Below are 19,737 nucleotides of genomic sequence, written 5' to 3'. Positions count from 1 at the left end.
AGGATATTACATTGCTTTGTAAAGCTCTCATCTGGAGGCTGGCAAATTTTCCCTCTGACTGTCACATTACTCAGCCCGGCCACCAAGACACAAAAGCAGCTGGAGACAATATGTATATGAGCGAGCCCGGGGGTGCGCCCGCAACACCTCCCCACACAACAGGGCTGGGGGGGTCTGACCCGGCCCTGGGATCACATGCGTGTACCAGCCCCTCCAAACAGCCGCAACGCTGTGACCAAATGTAACTAAACAAGCTGTGCTCAGATAGTAAGCTTATGAAAATCTGAGGAAGGCAGAAAAGAAAAGGTAAGTTTAAAAACATTCTCCATCAAGAGAAGAAAAGGCAAAACCGGGTTGAAACTATTATGGGGGAAAAGCTGAGTTAGAAGACAGACACTTTCCAGAACGACTTGACCTATGGATGGCTGACAACTGCTCTGGAAGTTTCCTTTTTTGGGTATTTTAAGAAGAGGGTATTTTCCAGAAATAATTTAGGACTAGTCCTGACAAGGAAGAGAGGTTAGGTTTTATCAGAGCTCAGATCAGTAGTTCCTGAAACTAAACCCCAACAGAATCACCTGGAGAGGATGCTAACTAGGCCTGTGTGTGGATTCGCAGTTCCTGGAGACGCTGGGGAGGGGCCTTGGACCGGTTCTTTTGAAGCTCCCAGAGCAGTTCTGATGAACTTGGTCCTGCTGCACCTAACCCTGCTGAATAACACGATCGGCCTGTGCTCAGCCACACCTCAACAAAACAGCAATGAGCAGAGGTCTTCGAATTTCTTACGCTATTCCACCACGTTATACATGTCAAGTTTGATTTATTCACCCCCCACACACTGGGGCCTCCAGATTAGAAGACAGGCCATAGATTTTCAAAGTATTGAAGTCTTAGCTGTCAAGGTCAAACTCAACTACGAAGCTTCCATTCAGAAGCCTGAGCACATCAGTTCACTCTGATTGCTATTCGTCTTTCAATTCCTGGCAGAACTGGTGAGTGATCATTGAAGAACTTCGCCGCCCATCTTGCTTTCCCGTGTGCTTCTCCCTAGTTTCTGAAAAGATTTTAAACCCGAATGGTGGACATCATCTTCTATTTCTTTGTATTACCAACATTTAGAACAGGACTGTGCCTAAGATATCACTTTAATTTCTGTTGACCACAAAAGAATGTATTTTTGGAGAAAACTGGGCTGATAATCAAGTTTTTTCAAAAGCAAACATTTTTCTGAAGCCCCCTCCAAGACTGCCTGCATTAAAAAAGAAAGCATTGCTAGACTTCTAAAATCTAACAGGTACTGTTGGCCACTTTTCAAAGATGTTTAAGCAACCTGAGCATCTCATGATTACTGTGCCAACAAGTGAACTCCTGATTTATCTAACCAAGGGAGGTTGATGGTGACATTCTAACTACATATTTTTGAATGGTTTTTAATCCTCTCCTGAGGTTATGTTTACTGATTAGAGAGAGAGGAGGAAAGACAGAGAGATAGAGAGAGAGGAACATCAATCGGTTGCCTCCCATACACACCCCGACCAGGGATAGAACCCTCAACCTTTTGATGGATGGATGATGCTCCAGCCAACTAAGCCACTGACCAGGGCTATACATCCAACTACATATTTTTCCAGCTCATGTTTCTTACTGCAAACTTCATGAAATAACAAAATTGTTACTATCACATGTCGATTTTCTCCCTTTTTTTTGGCACTGACTGTTAACCTCACAAAGGTAGTACAGCTGTACATCACTCGGGGTCATGTTACATTGTGTAACGAGAACTGAAGCCGCCGCCCCCGCCCCTTCAGCATGCCAGTGGGCTCCACCGGCAGGAGGTTCCGCGGCTCCTCACGGATTGGGACCGTCTAAGACAAAGCGAACGCCATTCCAGTCCCGGGTGGACGTCTGTTACACTTCTCGAAGCTGGATTTATTTTTTAGTGTTTTATTAAAAATACAAATGTTGATACATTTGTAAATATGACAATATTATGGAACTACGTAAGATTAAACAAGAAACCTCTCCTTTCCTGCCCAGTGGTAACCACTGTTAGCAGTTTGAGGTCTGTATTTTAAGACTGTTAACTACACATATATAAACATTCATATATACATACATTGTTTTTTATTTAACCAAAACCCAGTTATATTCTCTATATTGCTTCTGATTTTTTTTTTTTTTTTTTACTAGAGAGCTTATCTGTATATGTGGGTGTAGGTTATTTTTTTTGAGCATCTCATTATATTTCTTTAGCTGTATTGTGATTTACTTAAACCACTCCCCTCCTGAGAGGTAGCACTGGACTGGTCCTTATTTCTTTTTAGCAGCAATGCTGTGGCAAGCACCGTGCACACACGTATTTGGGCATATGCTGGAGAACAGCCCAGAGGAGGGAGAGTGACAGAATTTTAAATCTGAACAGGAATTGCCAATGACTCAGTCAGTTCACACAACCGTGATGTCCCCTTTCCTATACTTGGCAAAGTTGCAGAGTATCAAACTTTTAAATTTGCTCAGTTTACGGATAAAAATATCTCATTTTTTAACTTGCATTTTCCTGATCACCAATGCAATGAAACATCTTTTCCATTTATTTTTAAAATTATTTGCTCTTCTTCATCTGTAACTGTCTTTACATATCCTCCACCAACTTTTCTAAATTGTGGGTTTCTTTCATATTAACTCTTTGGAATAATTATATAATGTGGATATTAACCTTTTGACTCTTACGTATTTTGTAACATAAACGTCGCAATTTTTAATAAAATCTGTCCATTTGTGTCCTATTTGGCTTCTGGTTTTAACTTATGAAGGCATTTCTGAGCCAGATAATTATTCCAATACTCACATCTAAAAAATATTTTTAGAATTATCTTTGTTTGACCTGCTTGAACGTCCTTTGGTCCAGGGCCCGCGCCAGAGACCTGGTCCTGGGACTTGCCTGAGACAGCCCTCGAGTCGGTCCTGACTCGGCATCCAGCACAGAGGAGCCTGGGACGGGACGCCAACCCGCTCGCCCTTCTTCCTTCCCTTTTTTTTTTAAGTACAACATACTACACAAACGCAAAACATTTTTCTACCACGACAACACCCAAAGATACGTGTACTTACACAGAACTAAAGTGACTGAGAAGAACAAAACATTTACTAAGATGCAGACTTCCTGACAGTAACAGAGCACTTACCCATTCCCCTTTAACCTCCACCGGGAAAGCACAGGTTTGAAAGCAAGGCAAGACAGGTGTTTAATGTTTTATTCTTACAGCAAATCTAAACTCTATTCATCTAATCAAGCTGGCGGTTAACCAGCCAACTTAAGGAAAAGGACTCAATATTATTGTAAAAAAATTACGTTTCAAAAAATTAACAGTATTTTCTTACTAAAATCCAAATCTGTAACATTTCCTTATTGTAACATGTGTAACACATCCTTATCTATAGAAGAGAACATTACTTTTCTGCACCTTGTGTTGCAACAAAATGCAACTTCAAAAACAGTAGGCTTTTTTTTTTAAACAGTGTAATAGGCCAACTTTGGAACAAGGTCATATCTGATGTCACACAGCGTCTTCATAATTTCTAGATTCCCACTCTTGACTGGTATTATATAATTTACAATTAATGCACTTTAAAAGGCATGGCACTTCAGGTTTGAGGCAGTGTGGGTAAGGCAGCTTCAGGCCATTAGAAAACACGGCGTAGCGAGCAGGAGGAGGTGGAGAAGCTGTAACCCTAGCACCCGGCATCACCACTCAGGTCCAGAGAGAGGCCCACTCCCCAGGGAAGCTGGTTCTTTCTGCACAGCAGTGAGGCTGGCTCCCAGCACATTCAGGCACTCAAAAACCGGGTGCTGAAAGGACTGCAATGTATTTGAAGTTGTACTTAATCCTGAAGTTTCAGTAAGATTCTGGGCCTTTGGCCTTGACTCCCCTATTTCCAGCCCATTAGAGGAAAAGTGATCAAGAAAATGGGAAAAGGGATTGACTTCTCTGTTCTTTCCTTATATGTTATGTTGGCCCATTAAACCACATATTCTACAGAGACCCCACGCACACACACAATACGCATGAGTAATGTAGTGCAGCGCCCTTCTGTGCTTCAAAGACATGGGGTCCTGGGATGGGAAATGTTTGTCTCAACTCTTCATCTGTGTATTTCTGTTAAAATGTCAACCCATCCCTTTCGTTTTTTAATGCTAACAGTAATGCAAAGTTGAGCCACTTTTAAGGTCTTACTCTTAAGTTGATATGCAGATGAACAACTAATTTCTTTCAGAGAGTAATTTAGACCAACCACGTTGCTGTATTCTTTCTTAATCTGGTTCCTGTAGTTTTAGTTGCAATCCTAAGATTACACTTAATTAAGAAATCAGATTAACTGTATTTAATTCATTCCTCGTCACACGATTCAAAGTTTACACGATTAGAGGGGGGGGAAATATGCTTTTGACCTAAAGACACAGAAGTTATCATTGGCAATTACAAAAATAGTGCTAGAGTATTTTGCATTTAAAACTTAATTTTTAAAGACTACTCATAGTATGTAAGTAGTAATCTCAACTCAGAAATTACCAGATCATTACAGATTTAAAAATAAGCTAACGCTGTAATACAAACCCATTTTCCTTCACAGCTCTATTTCAAAGTAATGTCAGTAAATTTTTAAATGTCTTCTTTCAATGTACTAGAAAAGGAAGAAGACTGAGCCTTTCTGTACTTCAGAAACCCAGATGCTGGCTTACCGGATGTCACTTGCACGGACAATTTCACAATTGTCTAGTAAAGTCCGAGCAAAGGGTAACGCTCGTCATGAACAGAAACCACGCGCCACCGGAGTCGCTCTTACCATGACTATGTCTCCCGGCTGGATTGTGATCTCATCGTGACTTCTGGACTCAAAGGGATACAGTGCTCGGTAATACACCACTTTTACATTCTCCTGTGCAGAGATCGTGAGCGGGCCTTTCTCTATTCACAAAAAAGGGGGATGGGGGCAGAAATGGAAAAAAATAAAACATTACACAGAACACAAATGCATGACAACAAGCCAAACAACTGACATCTCTCTACCACCTACCTCAACACCTTCCATTCCAGGGATTTCTGGCACATGTACCGAATGCCAAAGGGAGCCGAACCTGATGTCACGCCTCACCCCAGAGAGTGTTAGTGAAGCCTCTACACAAAGGTCACCCCAATGCCAAGTGCAGTGCGGCTGAGGCCCTGGTCTCTGCCTGCTGGCTTCGGCTCCAGCACGGCACATCTGTAAGCACCATGGCCCCGCCCCACCCAGGGTGTCCAGTACTACCATGAAGCAGTTCAAATGGGCCCCAAAGTCTGGATGAGCCAGCAGAAAGTCCGTTTGGGAGAGGGCAAAGCAGCACAGCTCTCCACGTGAGAAGACGTGGGAACGGTGATGGTTAGGCCCCAAATGCAGTCCTACAAAACCCAAGAGCCGATTTCACCAAGAGTGATCACTGATAATCCCTGGTGAAGTAAGGAGATGAGCCTAAGGACAGGTCCTAGATGAAGATAATTTAGATCTTAAATGAAATACAATTTTTAAAATGCGTGTGAGCAGAGGACAGTTTGTTTTCCGGTTAACAGTGACTAATCCCGGCCCCCTAAACTGCTTCACCCAAGCACTCTGACACACATCTACTCTCTCTGGAAGCAGGAAGAGGAAGATGCTATGCTGCTGTGGTCTGGAAACTGGCTGCTGTGCAAACTTTCCCGCTGATGGAAGGAAAAAGTCCTTATACTAGGAGAAAACAGAAGGAACTTTAACTGCCTAAGATCGAATCATGGAAAAAGGATTTTCATATCAAAACAGTATGAAAACATCTATTTGTCTTCGTACAGCCCCGCACTCTGGTGTGGATCTGATGACTTTCTCCTGGGGCGGCGTGCACAGTACGGAGGGGAGGGTGGCGGCCCCAACTCGCAACCCTCACTCCAACCCTGCCCACTGTGCCAACAGGAAACAGGCCTTTACAGAACAGCGTGTTTCTGTCTTTTCTGCCAGCATACCAGGAAAAAGCATGCTGGTAATCAAACAAACAAAGTCAGTGTAATTTACTATACAAAGAAAGAAGCAATCACTTTGTTCAGCTGAGTAGAATCTGCAAAGCAGTATATTATACAGCCACATGAGAATTTTAAAAATACATCCTAGTTTGCATCTGATATGAGGGATGTTTTCTAGCAATTTCAAAGTTTTTCATTCATCATTACTTAACGAGGAAACTTATGATCAAAGGGCAAGAAACAGTCACACCCTTTAAAAGGTGAAGACCACAGTTTCACGCAGGGCAGACTGGAGACAGTGAGTGCCATCGGTACAGGCACGCCAGAGAGGGATCACTTCCTGCTCTTGAAAGAGCCCAGGAATTCCCAGAGAAAATAACTGGAGAACTGGAGAGGCAGCAGCAACGTTAGGACCTCTAATAGAACCCAGGTGTCTGAGTGAGGCCTGGTAATGAAACGCACGCACTGTCATCTGCAAAAGAGTTCTGAGGCCAGGGTAATGGCAGCCACAGGTTGGCATGGTGGTGGCAGAATTAAACAAGCCTAATGACCCTACAGAACGAACAGCTGCACTGTCCCAAAAAAGAAGCCTGACATTGTCACCTCTATTAATATAGCGAGGATAGGGCCTGATCACATAGGGAAATTTCTCAGAAGGATGTGAGAAAGCAGACGACTTATTTTCTAGAACGTTTTGGCCCCTAGTACCTGCGGTGGACCAGGGTGCGTGGACAGCGGGCTTAGCTGGTTCGTGGTGCTGCGGGAAGAACCGGCCCAGCTTGTCCTGCACTTCCTGTCTGCCTCTGTCTTCGCCGTCCTTCTTTCTGGTACTCTCCTCCCTTTTGAGTTTTTCCTCCTCATGGAGCTTCCTCGGCCGCTGATGCTCGTCGTCCTGCTGCACGTGCTCGAGGCACGGCCTGTCCCGCTCCTGAGCTCGCCTGTCAACAACACGCTTGATCACCGCAAGGGAAGCAACGCCAAGTTAGCATAAAAACCGCTCCACCTGGTCCATGGGATGCTCCAGACCCTCAGACGCAGGGCTCTGAATCGATGAAACAAAGGGTCTCAGGGCCCCCGTTCTGAGATGAAACCACGCGCTTCAGAGAAACACAGAAAGCATTTCTAACGTGGCTTACCAAACTATTAGAACAATATCAAAAATACTTCTCAATTTTAAAACTGGTATATAGCTGCCTAACAACAAAGCCATAACACGAGTGGGGACATGGCTTCCATGAAGAGAAAGGACACCCCATACCGAAGTGACACACTGCCCCAGCAAGTCCACGGGCAATGGGATGGCTAAGGGCACACCACGTTTAATACATACGCAGAGCTCCCCAGCACGAAGCTGAGAGCAGAAGATCCTTTTGAGCCCGTGAGGTAGTGACCACCCATCATAAGCAGTAACTCCTGAAGAGTTCAGTGAATCTGTTACTTCGTGTTTGTTTTTCAAAGGAGCTGACACAAAGAGATCATTGCAATTAAATGCAGGCCTTGAAAATTATGAAGTCCTCAGCCTGGAACTCATAGGAAAAGACTGGGAATGACTTTTCTCTTGTTTCATAAAGTTTCCTAAAATCAGAAAATACTTTAAATGCACACTTTAGGGGAGGGAGAAATAAGGAGACAAACATTGATGTATGAGAGAAACACCAATTGGTTGCCTCTCACACACACCCATCTGGGGACCTGGCCTGCACCCCAGGCATGTACCCTGACTGGGAATTGAACCGGTGACCTTCTGGTTTGCAGGATGATGCCCAGCCTGCTGAGTCACACTGGTCAGGGCCAAATGCACACTTTAAATGAAACTGACATGCATTAATAAATGATGTGTTAGCAACAACACATTTATTAACTATGTTTACCCTCACACTGGGTAGGCAGGTCCTACCCACATCGTGCAGACGAAGAACGTGAGGCAGAGACACTAAATGACTGTCGGAAGTCCCACAGCCATACTCGCCTGGGGTTCAGTCTCAGAGTCCACACCCTGACCCACTGTCCTGTGCATGGCAGACGCACATGCCATGATAGGCTGTGCACCGCACAAACGTCACCTCTGGTCTGCGACCCTTTGGTTTGCAGGCCGGCGTTCAATCCACCGAGCCACACCAGCCAGGGCTTACTTACAATTTTTAAACCATCTTAAGAAAGCAGAAAAAAAAATTTTGGAGGGGTAGGGGTGGTTAATTGTTAATCGTGACAACAAAAAAGAAACACAATAAAATCTGCTTTAACATTTTCTTCTAATAAGGTCAGTCATCATTTACAGGGCATAGACACGTAGTTCCTAAAGTTACATGCTGGATACTATTTATCACATAACTGTAAGCACAAAATTTAACCTTTCTGTGTTACAATGTTTTGTGTTACTTCTATTCTGCAGGAATGTGAAAGTTCAGTGTAGCACACAGTGTGAGTGCTGAAGGCATTTTATAAACTCTGAAGGTAAGAAAAGGATGGAGTTAATCAGCACATCCAAGGAATTAATCCTTGCTGCACAATCCTAATCCTACTCCCAAGGAAACCATAAAACTGCCCTTTGAATTGGTTTGAGACCCTACCCACCTACCCATTGGCATGAAAACAAACAAACAAACAAAAATGCCCAAAGCAGCAGACTCGAAATACCACACAGACCCATGAGCAAAAGCATGCCCCACTCTGGGTGGCTTCACTGAGCTCAGCCCCCTGCAGGCAGTGACCTATCTAAATTACCTGCTTCTTCATCTTTTTAGTCTGATTTCAATAATCAAATTTTACAATTTATACTACATCATGGTCATTTTTGGTCATTTTTGTTTTAGTGTGTAATTTACTTTTATTTTTATTCACTCAATAAATTACAATGAAGTTTTTTTTTCTATTACCATTTAGCCTCCCTGCTTAGTGTCTAAAATTAATAAAATTTAAAAAGCAAATATCCAATGACAAAATCAGACACACCAGAAGTTTAAAAATGTCTACAATCTATTACAGAAAGTTACGAATAAAAACCACAAACACAAACATTCAAACAAAAACGAGTCTGTATCCTAAGCAGCAGCCGCAAAAGTTCTCCTTCTGTACTCAGGTTTAATCTGCGGTTGAAGAAAGAAGGAAGGAGGGTCTTTCCGGAGAAACCCTGTGTGGCACCCCCCTCCCCGCCTCTGGCCACCACTGCTATTAAAAGGCTGTGAACCGGAAAAGTATTTTGGTCATTGGCATGCAAATGAGCACACCAAGTGTCCCAATTTCCTTGGATAATTCCATTTATCTGCATAGTAGTGACTTAGGTGAGCTCTGGGGACCAACCAAAAACTTCAGGGGTACTTATATGTGCAAAGATTTATACACACACGTGTTTGTGCAGACACACATGCCCGGGGCTGAGGCTCTCCCTGCTGTGGAAAGCCCTTGGAGAAGCCAGGCCAGGAACAGTGAACACTCACAGTTCCTTCCAGATGAAAAGACTCACCTTTGGGCTTCTTCCTTCTGTTTTTCTAATTCAATGATCCTTCGCTCCTGTTCTTTCTGTTTCAGCCTTTCAGCCTCTATGGACTTTTGTTTCTGGAACTGCTGCTTATTATGTATTTCTCTTAGTTCCTATAAATAATCAAAAAAACAGGTGATGCACAAAGTGACAGGCACTGGCACGGTCTGTCTACAAGCATGCGGCCATTCACAGTGGAGAAGCCTACGCACTTGGGAGATAACACTTCAGATTTGAAAAACATTAACTAGACATGTTGACAGGACGATCTTCGAAAGCTGGGCGAGACTCCAACGCAGGGAGCCGCCCGAGGGCCTCACTTTCCCTGCCGGGCCAGCGAAGGGCACTAGACGCTGCACTGCTCAAGACTCAGCAACAATACAACGGTTTTAAGACATAGTGATGACCGTGAATAAAACGTTGAGATCTTTCTGATAATGAATCAACACCAGCCTCTATTGGCTTCGAAAATACACATCTCTCTGCTCATACCATGTCCATTAAACTCTCACCTCCTTCTGCTATGCTGCCTTCGAGCAAATGGACATGCCTCTGCTCCACTACCTGCCTTCCCCCCACCCAGGGTCTGTCTGTCTTCGCATCACCTCTTTCAGAGCGACTTCTCTTCCCGAAGCCACGCGTGAAGTTCTCAGCTGCCGCGCACCGAACCAGCCGTCAGGTGGAAAGTGAGAAGGGATGGTTTCATAATCACAGCCTCAGACCCCATTTCCCCATTGGAATTCGGCCCCAGGAACAACAGGGACTTCCTCCACAGGCTACTGAAAATACTGTGCATTTTACGGTACGTCAAATATTCAAGTCAGAAGTTTAAACACTTCAAATATGAAGAACAAAGAAGTGCCAGTTAAGGGGCAATTCTGGATCCCACAGGAATCAAATGGTCACTATCAAGTTCAGTCACCGAAACGCCTCATACAGTGAGCTGAAGCAGCCAGCAGAGCCAAAAGCAGGTTTCCAGTTGACTTCTTGGTCTGACTGACTAGGGTTAGTCCCACCAGTGGACAGCCCAGGGGTCTACATGGTGAGATTTAGGAACTAAGACCTGCCCTGTGTGCTCTCCTTTTGCTCCCTGGCAAGTTCACCCATGCAGGTTTCTTCCTGCTTTACGTTCCGACCTTTAGATTCATTCAGAGGTTGAACCACAAGGACAGAGAAAGTATCTGTAGATCAGTGTTAAAATGCACTTATTCCTCAAGAATAGTGTCAGACTAACCTTTTCCTACTCGCTAGATGGTTCTTAAGAAAAAGTTTATACACCATGAGTGACTCTGAGCGGTCCTAAAAGCGATCAATGAGATACAAGAAAAAGTTTAACTGGAGATCAGCAGGTCAGGGGGAAGAGGTACTGGGAGACAGAGGCCGGGCGGAGGGAGGCACCAGACAGAGGGGTAAGGAAGGGGCTTCAGTGGGCAGCCAGCAGATGAGACTCTCTGGGCAGGAGACAGCAGGAAGAGGGTACTCTGTGAGGCACACACTGGCGAACCACTCCCTAGGGCAGCAACCCTGGGCACTTGACTTCCAGATGATGAAGGGTAGCTGGGACAGGAGTTCAGCTGGGGACGGGCATGGAAGGCCAAGAGTGGAGACTGGAAAGTGATGATGAAGCCTACTGACAGTTTAAAGTTCTAAGAGGCACCAAAATCAACGCCAGAAAAGAGAACTCCATTGTGCATTGTCTTTCTCACTGCCACGCCATGGGATGTAAAACTTTAATGTGTTTAAAAATTCAGCAGTATTGCTTTTCATAGGAATTTGGAATCAAGCATAAGTAGTATTCTCTAATAACATAAACAAAAAATGTGGTGAATATTTTGAATTTGATATTTCGAAAATAGATAAAATGGGCCGATTCCTGTGCTTGGCATAATGTGCACCCTTGGCTCAAGTTAATAAATCTCTCTCCTCGAAAGGGAAAGCTGCAGCGGAGTGACGTCGGACCAGCTTTCCTGTTCTGAGAGGGGCCACAAGTCAGCACCGCACGGACAGGGTGCCAGCTCTCCTACTGTTAGCCCAAAGGCGAGTGCCCTCGAAAAGGAAGGGTAAGAAGTGACGGAAAGATTCACTCTATTGCCTATTTTAAAATTTCATCTTCAACCACAAAAAAGTCTTAAACAGAAAGAAAAATGTACAGAAACAGACTACAATTAGAAGGTATTGAACTGGGAACAAAGAGAGCTGGACTCTAATCCCAGGTTCCTGACACGGGCCGCGGACTGAATCAGAGCAGCTGACCCGCAGGTTTTCTTTTAGCTTTCAGATCCGTTAAGGTCTCAAACAACGTTTCATTATAAAAAAGTTTATTCTTTATTTCAGGGTCTCTTTTACTTAGGGTTTTATTCTTATTGCAGGAATAAACCAAAAAGGTATAACCAGTAAGCAAAGTAACTCTGAGCTGAAATTCAATACAAAGGAGTAGAAAATGACAGGAAAGGAGTAACATTTTAGTCTGACGTTCAGGGACCTGATTATGTATTTAAAATGAAAAGTTACATTATCCAGGAAAAACGTTTTTATAGGTAGAGCGATATTCAAAATATTTACCAACAGGTGCTACACGAGCACTCGCCATTGAGGAGGACACCGGCTGAGCTGTACCACGTGCCAGGCAGACCCTGGACACAAATGCAGGTCTTTCTTTTTATGAAAGAATTGCAATGCACATTTCCTTCCTCCCTGCTCTATAGCAACTGGATGCTGAATTACAGATCAGTAATTACAACACAAAGTTGAACCACCTGGAAGTGAAGCTAGTAACATACGAGGAGGCACTATACAATGAAAACCACGCCCTGACCAGTGTGGCTCGGTGGGTTGAGTGTCATCCGCAAAGCAAGAGGTCACTGGTTCAGTTCCCAGTCAGCGCACACACCTGAGGTTCCCGGTCGGGACACGTATGAGAAGCAACCAACTAATGTTTCTCCCTCATGTTGATGTTTTTCTCTATCTCTTTCTTACTCCCTTCCCCTCTCTCTAAAAATAAATTAAGTAAGTAAAATGAAAAGCAGTAAGAAGTAAATTTAAAGAATCTACAGAAAAAAATCATGCTGATGAAATAGTTTAAAATACAATTTTAGAAGCATCAAATCTGGGGAAAAGATATTTAAATAACTTAAAGCACATTTGTGTTTCAGTACGGCAGCGTTACAGGACAGGCTGAACCTATCTTTGGCACTGTCTGAAGAAGCTGCAGCTCCAAGGACCTCCGAGGAACGACAGCGTGCAGGAGCCGCAAAAGCACAGATGTCAAATACGGCAACAGACAGCTCTGGCATCTTATGGTCGAGATTTAAAGACTGCGAAGTTTTTCTGTCGTTTCCTTCATCCAGTGGGCTGGGACGCACCGTGGGTTGTAAGACAAGATGACGTGAATGCGCAGGCATTTGTGGTCTTCTTCTCTCTCACTGAACCCCAGAGTTTAAGATGGCATGAACCAAAATATGCAGAAAATGTATGATTCTTAAGTTGGTAACTTTTTTAAAAAGTTGACCTGATGAGAAGGCAATCTACAGAATGCAGGTATATGTACCAAAAAGTAGTTAATGACTTGCCTGCCAGTGCCTGACAAGGAACTCAAGTACAATGGCAGTTATTTAAAAATGGCCTTTGATTTCTTTCAGGGAAGACATTTTTAAGGTGACAAATCAATCTGGAGTCATTAAGTTCTCTATTTAGGAAACAAAAGACCTATTGGGAGAAGTAGCTCAGAGAAACTTCACACAAATTTGATCAACTTCTCCAGGTGGTCAACCTCATTAAAGTGATCCTGAAGATTCTATTACATCTTTACAACTATTTCTCTATTACAACTAAAATAAAAACAGACCTAATAAGAAATTACTAAGACTCAAAACTCAGTATCTCACTTGTGGCTCTTCCTAAAACCACCTTATGTTTTTCTAACACTACAACAACTTACTGTATGTTGTTCGGTAACATCACAACTTATTTCTTGGCTGGGTATTTCTCCGATGAGATGGTACTAAGTGTGCAACTTTGCTGAGTTTTCTTCTATGAGTTCTCTATTCACGGGTATGATAGGTTTCGCACTAGATACAGTGTATAATACTTTAATGTTATCACCTAATAAAGTATAATACACTTCTTAAGGAAAAAAGAAATTATTAAACATGCATTCAAGAAGTTACAGCTACATGTTACAAAAACATGAGAAAAATAAAACTCCTATAAAATGTGTAGTATATATAAATTAAGATTTTTATCACCAATAACATCCACAGAATTGTATGATACAGCAGTTTCTTAACTAGGGTCTATGGATTAGTTTTGGGTCCATAAACACTAGTGAACTGCATGCGAATGGGCTACACGGGCATTTTCTGGCAGAGAAGCCTTTGATTCTCAAAGGGGGTCTTTGGTCAAACAAATTATGAACCACAATAAGAAAATGGCTGGCAAATAAAGATTCTGTCTTGTGTTAAGAGAAATGACAATCAGCTTGCTTTTAACTTTATTCCTTCAACTGAAGAGGAAAAGTCACTTATTTCCCCTAAGGAATTAAGATATTATCACCTTGAAACATCTTTGTCCATCTATGGCACACAGCCAAAGTATTTCTAAAGCAATATACTTGTCAAATTAAATACTCAAGAAGATTACCCTGCTGGTGTGGCTCAGTGGTTGAGTGCTGGCCTGAAAATCAAAAGGTCGCCGGTTCGACTCCCAGTCTAGGGCACATGCCTGGGTTGCAGGCCATTGGGGGGCACGTGAGAGGCAACCACACATTGATGTTTCTCTCCCCCTCTTCCTTACCCTTTCTAAACTCTTAAATAAATAAAATCTTAAAAAAAAGAAGAAGAAGAAGAAGATGCCCTGAGAACATGGCTCACTTTCAAGTTTACTGAAGCCAGCTGTTCCTTGGCTTTGCCAGGGGCACAGAATCACCTGATTTAAAAGCTGTTTCTCTTTCATTTGGCTTTAGAGAAACTCAAATAGATGAAGTGGTATTACTTGAAATGTAAAGAAGCACCCATCTGAACAATATGAGGATCCCTTTCCATAAACATGACTTTGCATGAATGTTTGTAAAGAGAGAAAAATAGCAATAAGGGCCTATGAAAGAGACGCAGTTAATGGACATTTATTGCTAATTTGGTTGTGTGACTCTGCTCCTGGTTTTTGCCTCGGGCTGTCTCAGCAAGGAGAGACAGAAACAAACACACCCTAATTACGTGAAACTCAGGAACGGGACACTGTAGGTCAAAGCAAAGCCACATCGCCTGTGTTTATAATAGCCTTCTCTGGTGTTCACAGTAACCTGACGCACAGAACATGGAGCTAGGTACCAGCGTCAGAAACATCAGGCATTGTTTTGTCTAAACCTAATACCTACAGAGAAGTGCTTTTGTATAAATAAACATCACTTATTTCTCACCCAGGGATATTAAGTAGCACAAAATATCAGAATTTTTAAAAGGTCTTTTGAGTCTTAAATTACAGTAACTTATCCCAATTACTTGGTTGTAAAACAAATTAAAGCTATTTTTAAAAGCCAATCACCAAACCCAATGAGGACAGGGGAACTTGTATCTATGTGGAAAAATCTGAAAAATAACTAAGTATCTCAAAACACAGAAACTGTACCAAAGTCAAGATAAATTCATATTCTATTTACCACAAAATTATAAAATTTATTCATTCTTGATACATCAGAAGTAGGAGTATAAAAAAATATAGATTGGTTACTTAAATTCCAAGAAGGGGTATACTAATATTTAAAGAAATATTTAAATGGTACTTCCAAATCCAAAGTCAATAGCCAACCAAATAGAAGTCCAGTTCCCCACGGCACAGGCTGGCAGCCGATGCACCCTTGTTGCCCCAGGAGAGCCAGAGAGGAATGCACTGTGGCCTGTGGGCGTGGGCAGGGGTCAGGAAACAGGTGGACAGAGCTAGAAAATCCTGTCCTCTCGGCAACAGGAACAGCTAATTAAGAATCTTCTCTCATGTCTTTCTTGTATCACCAGAAAGAGAAAAATGACTCCATTTTGTCCTGAAAAATCTGAGTTTTCCCAAAACGTCTTAGCTTTATTTACAAGGCAATATCCCACTATTTTAAATGCATGCCATTCTTGAGAGCTTGTTTGGCGGTTCTAGCAGGGGGCGCAGCTAATTGTATACCCTTGACTGAAGACCAGTCCTCTCCTCTAGTTGGGAAGGTCATCCTCTTCGACCGAGCGCACAGCTTCGGGAGGGACGCACATGCATGGGGGAGGGAGGAAGGGGACACCCGCCTAGCCAGCCAGATCAGCGGAATCAACCCTGGCAATCAATGGGGTGACAGATGTCGCAGCCAGATCTCCCTCACATCCAAATGCATGCCATTCTAAAGGACACAAGTGTCAGAGGTTTGGCTAGCTTACTGGTATGGCACGGACTCTAACACATAACATCTGTTAGCTATTTTGAGTCTTGGGAGTGTTCTGATTATTTTTCTACATTCAAGGAGTCTGTGTAAAGTTTCTGCGCTCACAAGTCACTGAATGAGAGAATTTTATTACTTCTGTGAAGAAGAGGTCTTTTCAAAAACGATCATACAGATAAAAATAAAATGTAATCTTGAACAAAATAAGACAGTAAACCATGAAATAGCCGAACATGATTCTACCGATAAGAGAAAGCGATGCTGTTACTTGAATTCACACGGACTTCTCCGGCGGCTTCCGCCCGCCCTCTTTCTGGATGTTTTTCCTTTCCTTCATTGTCTCTCTCTGCATGCATTTCCCCCCTGACTTCTGCTCTGCTCTGCAGTTCTTTCTCCAGCTCTTTTCTTTTCTCCTGCTTGCTAAACATTTTGCTTCTCAGGCCTTCACAATGAATGAGCCGGCCATGAAAGCAAGTTTCTGAAACCAAGAGCACACAAGCCTTAGTTAAGCCAAGAAGAACCTTCGTCACTGTAAGTGCCTTTCTCATGTCAACAACTGAGTTCCCTAGGACCAATTTCTAGGGCATATAGAATTATAGGCAGAACTTTTGTTTCTAATAAGCCTCTTATGTCTAATTTAAGAAGCCTGGATTTCCCAAGTATATTAAGGAATGTAATTCTTAATTCTGAATTTGTCCTAAATATTCAAATTTTGCTGAGAAATAAAATACTGTCCACTTTTGCAACAGTATGCTGACTATAATACTGTTCCCATATGATGGAAATGTGTACAGGACACACATGATCACTGAGTGGTCTCCTTCAACTTCTGGAGCCAAGTGGCAAATTCAAGGATCTGCGATGCTTGTTACCAAGACAAGACTACAGTATACTGTACATCACCCCACTCAGAATTTGGAACTTCCACCATCACACGCACCGTCTGTCAGGAGGAAGGATTTACTCGTGAGACAATTAATAAGAACCAATGATTATTAACTTTTACAAAGAAAGCTTAGCATGCAGTGGTCAGTGCTATCTTAGACACTGGGCACTCATCAGTGAGAGGGAAACTGAGGCACAGAGCTAGAGGTGGGTCATCATTCTGAGCCTGAGAAGGATGTGCATTGTCTGCGCAGGGCACAGGGACCTTTAGAAAGAAGTCTCAGTCGATGGCGCAGCCCCGAGTGACGGCCAGGCACTGCAACGCTGCCTCCTCCACGGCCACAGACTGGAAGACAGAACCACTGGGCCAGAAACACCATTCCCACTGAGACCGGTCCAGCACAGTGACTAGACAGGTGCCGACGAGGACGCAACTTTTCAACATGAAACACAACAGCTAGTCTCTGCGGGTTGGATCCCCTTTACTTGGTATCCATCCAATGAAGCCTTGAAAGCTGTAACATAGCGAAAATATTATGCTGCTGCTCTACATAGCGAAGATATTAAAATACAGAACTTTCAGGCTATCAGTACCAAAGAAAACTGTCACAGAAACTAGGAACATTGCCAAGGGCAAGGTGACATACGGTGCTACTGTCCAAAAACCCAGGTAATGTTACTTGATGCCTGTTAGAAGCATAATTCTATACCTGTAGCTAAGCACTGTACATCAGCAAAACAATGATCAAAACGGCTCTGTGCTGTTTAGACACACAGATTCTCTAAAATATGTTGAGTTTTGATTTTCCCATAAAATTAGCTACAAAGAGTCATAGAGAATCAATAATTGTTGTTTCTAAACATAAAAGAAGACCACTGATTTTGTAGCACGATAAAATATTTGCTGCATATAGGATACATTTTAAAAGGAGACAATTATGATAAACAAATTTGACCCACTGACCTAAAACTACTTTAAGATATATTATCATGTGAGTAATAATTACTAACAAAAGCTGTTGGGAAGCACCCTACCTGGTTTCAGAAGCTGTAACCCCCTATGGCTAAGGTTGAGTGAGAGACCTTGGGACCCTAAGCCACTAAGGAGACAAAGCTTATCTTCCTGGCAGGGGTGCCGCCTCTGCCCCCTTTTACTTCACTCTGCTTGGCGCCGAGTGGATGACTGGTTAGCCAATGACGGGTAAGATTCCTCAAAGGAGGGACGACCTAAGACAGGCATGGTCACAAAGGGGCCCTCAGGGAAGGACTTGGGGGGCTACAGAGAAAGGGGGTGATGGACTCTTGCCCCTCGGCTTTGACATAGGCTGAGTCCTCATTCTGTCTGCCAGAAGTCTCCTAATTTCTTGGCTTCTTTACTTCCCCTGCCTGACTTAAGCCTGAAACAATGACAGAGGGCGGTGCAGACCTGTGCTGGAAAGGGTGGATTCCCTGGGGCAATCAGGCCTAAGAAAGAATGCATAAAATCCTGTGAAACCTGCTTTGCTAAGAATGCCCTCAGTTTTCTGATAAGGGTCCAAGCATGAAATGAGTTTGTTCCCCAAAGTTTTATAGCCCTTTAGCTAACTGACCCTGACTCAAAATAAGCCCTCATAGTTCTTTGTATGTTATCTATTGTTTGATCCTTACTGTCTGACAATGATTGATGAGCTTTACCTGTATTCCTGTGCAAGTTGAACCCAATAAAAGCCCATCGAGGAACAGGCTCCTGGCCCTTCTCCTTTGAGGGATCGGCCACCTTTCCTCCCCAAACAGATCATGTCCTGGTAGACTTATTCTCATGGCGGGGGGAGGGGGGACAGGGGGCTCTGCAGGCAGAGCTCCCCAGAGCCCCCAGCAAAAGTCAACTATTTCTGGTTTAATCACTGGTTAACTATTTCATTTGATCTTCAAAAAGCTAAAATTTACTGTTCATAGAAAAACGCAGCACAAACACAACAGCTGCCGATCAAGGGGTTTCCCGCACAAGGGCCTCAGTATCCCAGGGCGCCACCATCTCTCCCCTCTCCTCCACTCTTCCCTCTTCTACAGACGGACAAAAGCAGAGTTTATTTGCTGCAGTAAGACTTCTGCTTACTTTCTCAAGTAATTCTTGATTTGGGGTAATAAATTAGAAAAATGGACATGTATATCTTGGGTAATTTTTGGAATATAAAAATATCACATCTATAAGGTAAATGTCTATTAAAATGCACAAAAAATAGTCTTTTCTAAAAGGAAAGAATGAGCCCTAAATTTCTCTGAGAGCAGAAAGAAATGTAATGGTCCAAGACTCTAGAAACCTTACGTTCTTATAGCCCTGACTCTGGAGCCAAGTAACAACTGACCAGAATTGTAAATACACTTTATATTTTCAACATGTTGCTACCTACAGGAAACAAATACCTATTAACCTGACTACAAAGTAATTTTTTCCTCTTTAATTAATGACCTGAGAATCTCCATCATTGGCTATCAATCTTTGGTGAGGAGGCAGGAGTATAATACTTCCTGAAGGAGTATTTTTCTTCCTGAAGAAAAAAGAGGAGACCCTCAAAAAAAGAATTAATCTGAACAAGGCATCTGGCAGAGAGAACTAAATCAGAGTCTTTTTGTTTTTATTTTAAAAGGAGAAAAACGACAACGTTCTGGGCATGGCTTTGAAAGTGCATCACGTCAAAATAAGGAAATGGCTTCCTGCAAACAGTTTTGTATCAAAGAAACACGAGCACTGGTTTTTGCTAAATTCAGTCCTCATTTACGGAGCAGCCACTGAACACAGTTTAACGGTCAACTCATTTAAAATGTTTCACTCCATAAGGTATTCTCCAGTGTCACCCTATGAGCCGGTGATGAGTGAATGACATTTTCGTTTTCTAGGTGAACAACCTCCATGAATACAAAATAAAATTGCTAAGTCCTAATTTCTTTTCTACACTCTCCAACAG

At 42.9% G+C, this 19,737-nt stretch overlaps 1 protein-coding gene across 8 annotated transcripts in view; it reads right to left on the bottom strand.

Moving 5' to 3' along the window:
• Positions 1–19,737, bottom strand: part of ITSN1 (intersectin 1) — a 173,688-nt gene that overhangs the window by 61,236 nt on the left and 92,715 nt on the right. For all 8 annotated transcript variants that reach the window (XM_053916815.2, XM_053916824.2, XM_053916819.2 and 5 more), the window contains 3 exons: positions 9,490–9,617; positions 6,735–6,964; positions 4,846–4,967 (listed from right to left, as the gene is read on the bottom strand). In XM_053916815.2, coding sequence (XP_053772790.1) covers positions 4,846–4,967; positions 6,735–6,964; positions 9,490–9,617 — 480 coding nt within the window. The remainder of the gene's footprint in view (positions 1–4,845; positions 4,968–6,734; positions 6,965–9,489; positions 9,618–19,737) is intronic.

Source organism: Desmodus rotundus, chromosome 2 (assembly GCF_022682495.2).
Source record: "Desmodus rotundus isolate HL8 chromosome 2, HLdesRot8A.1, whole genome shotgun sequence".
Classification (NCBI taxonomy): Eukaryota; Metazoa; Chordata; class Mammalia; order Chiroptera; family Phyllostomidae; genus Desmodus; species Desmodus rotundus.
Note: the sequence above shows the minus strand (reverse complement) of the source record. Positions and strands in the feature narration are given on the sequence as shown.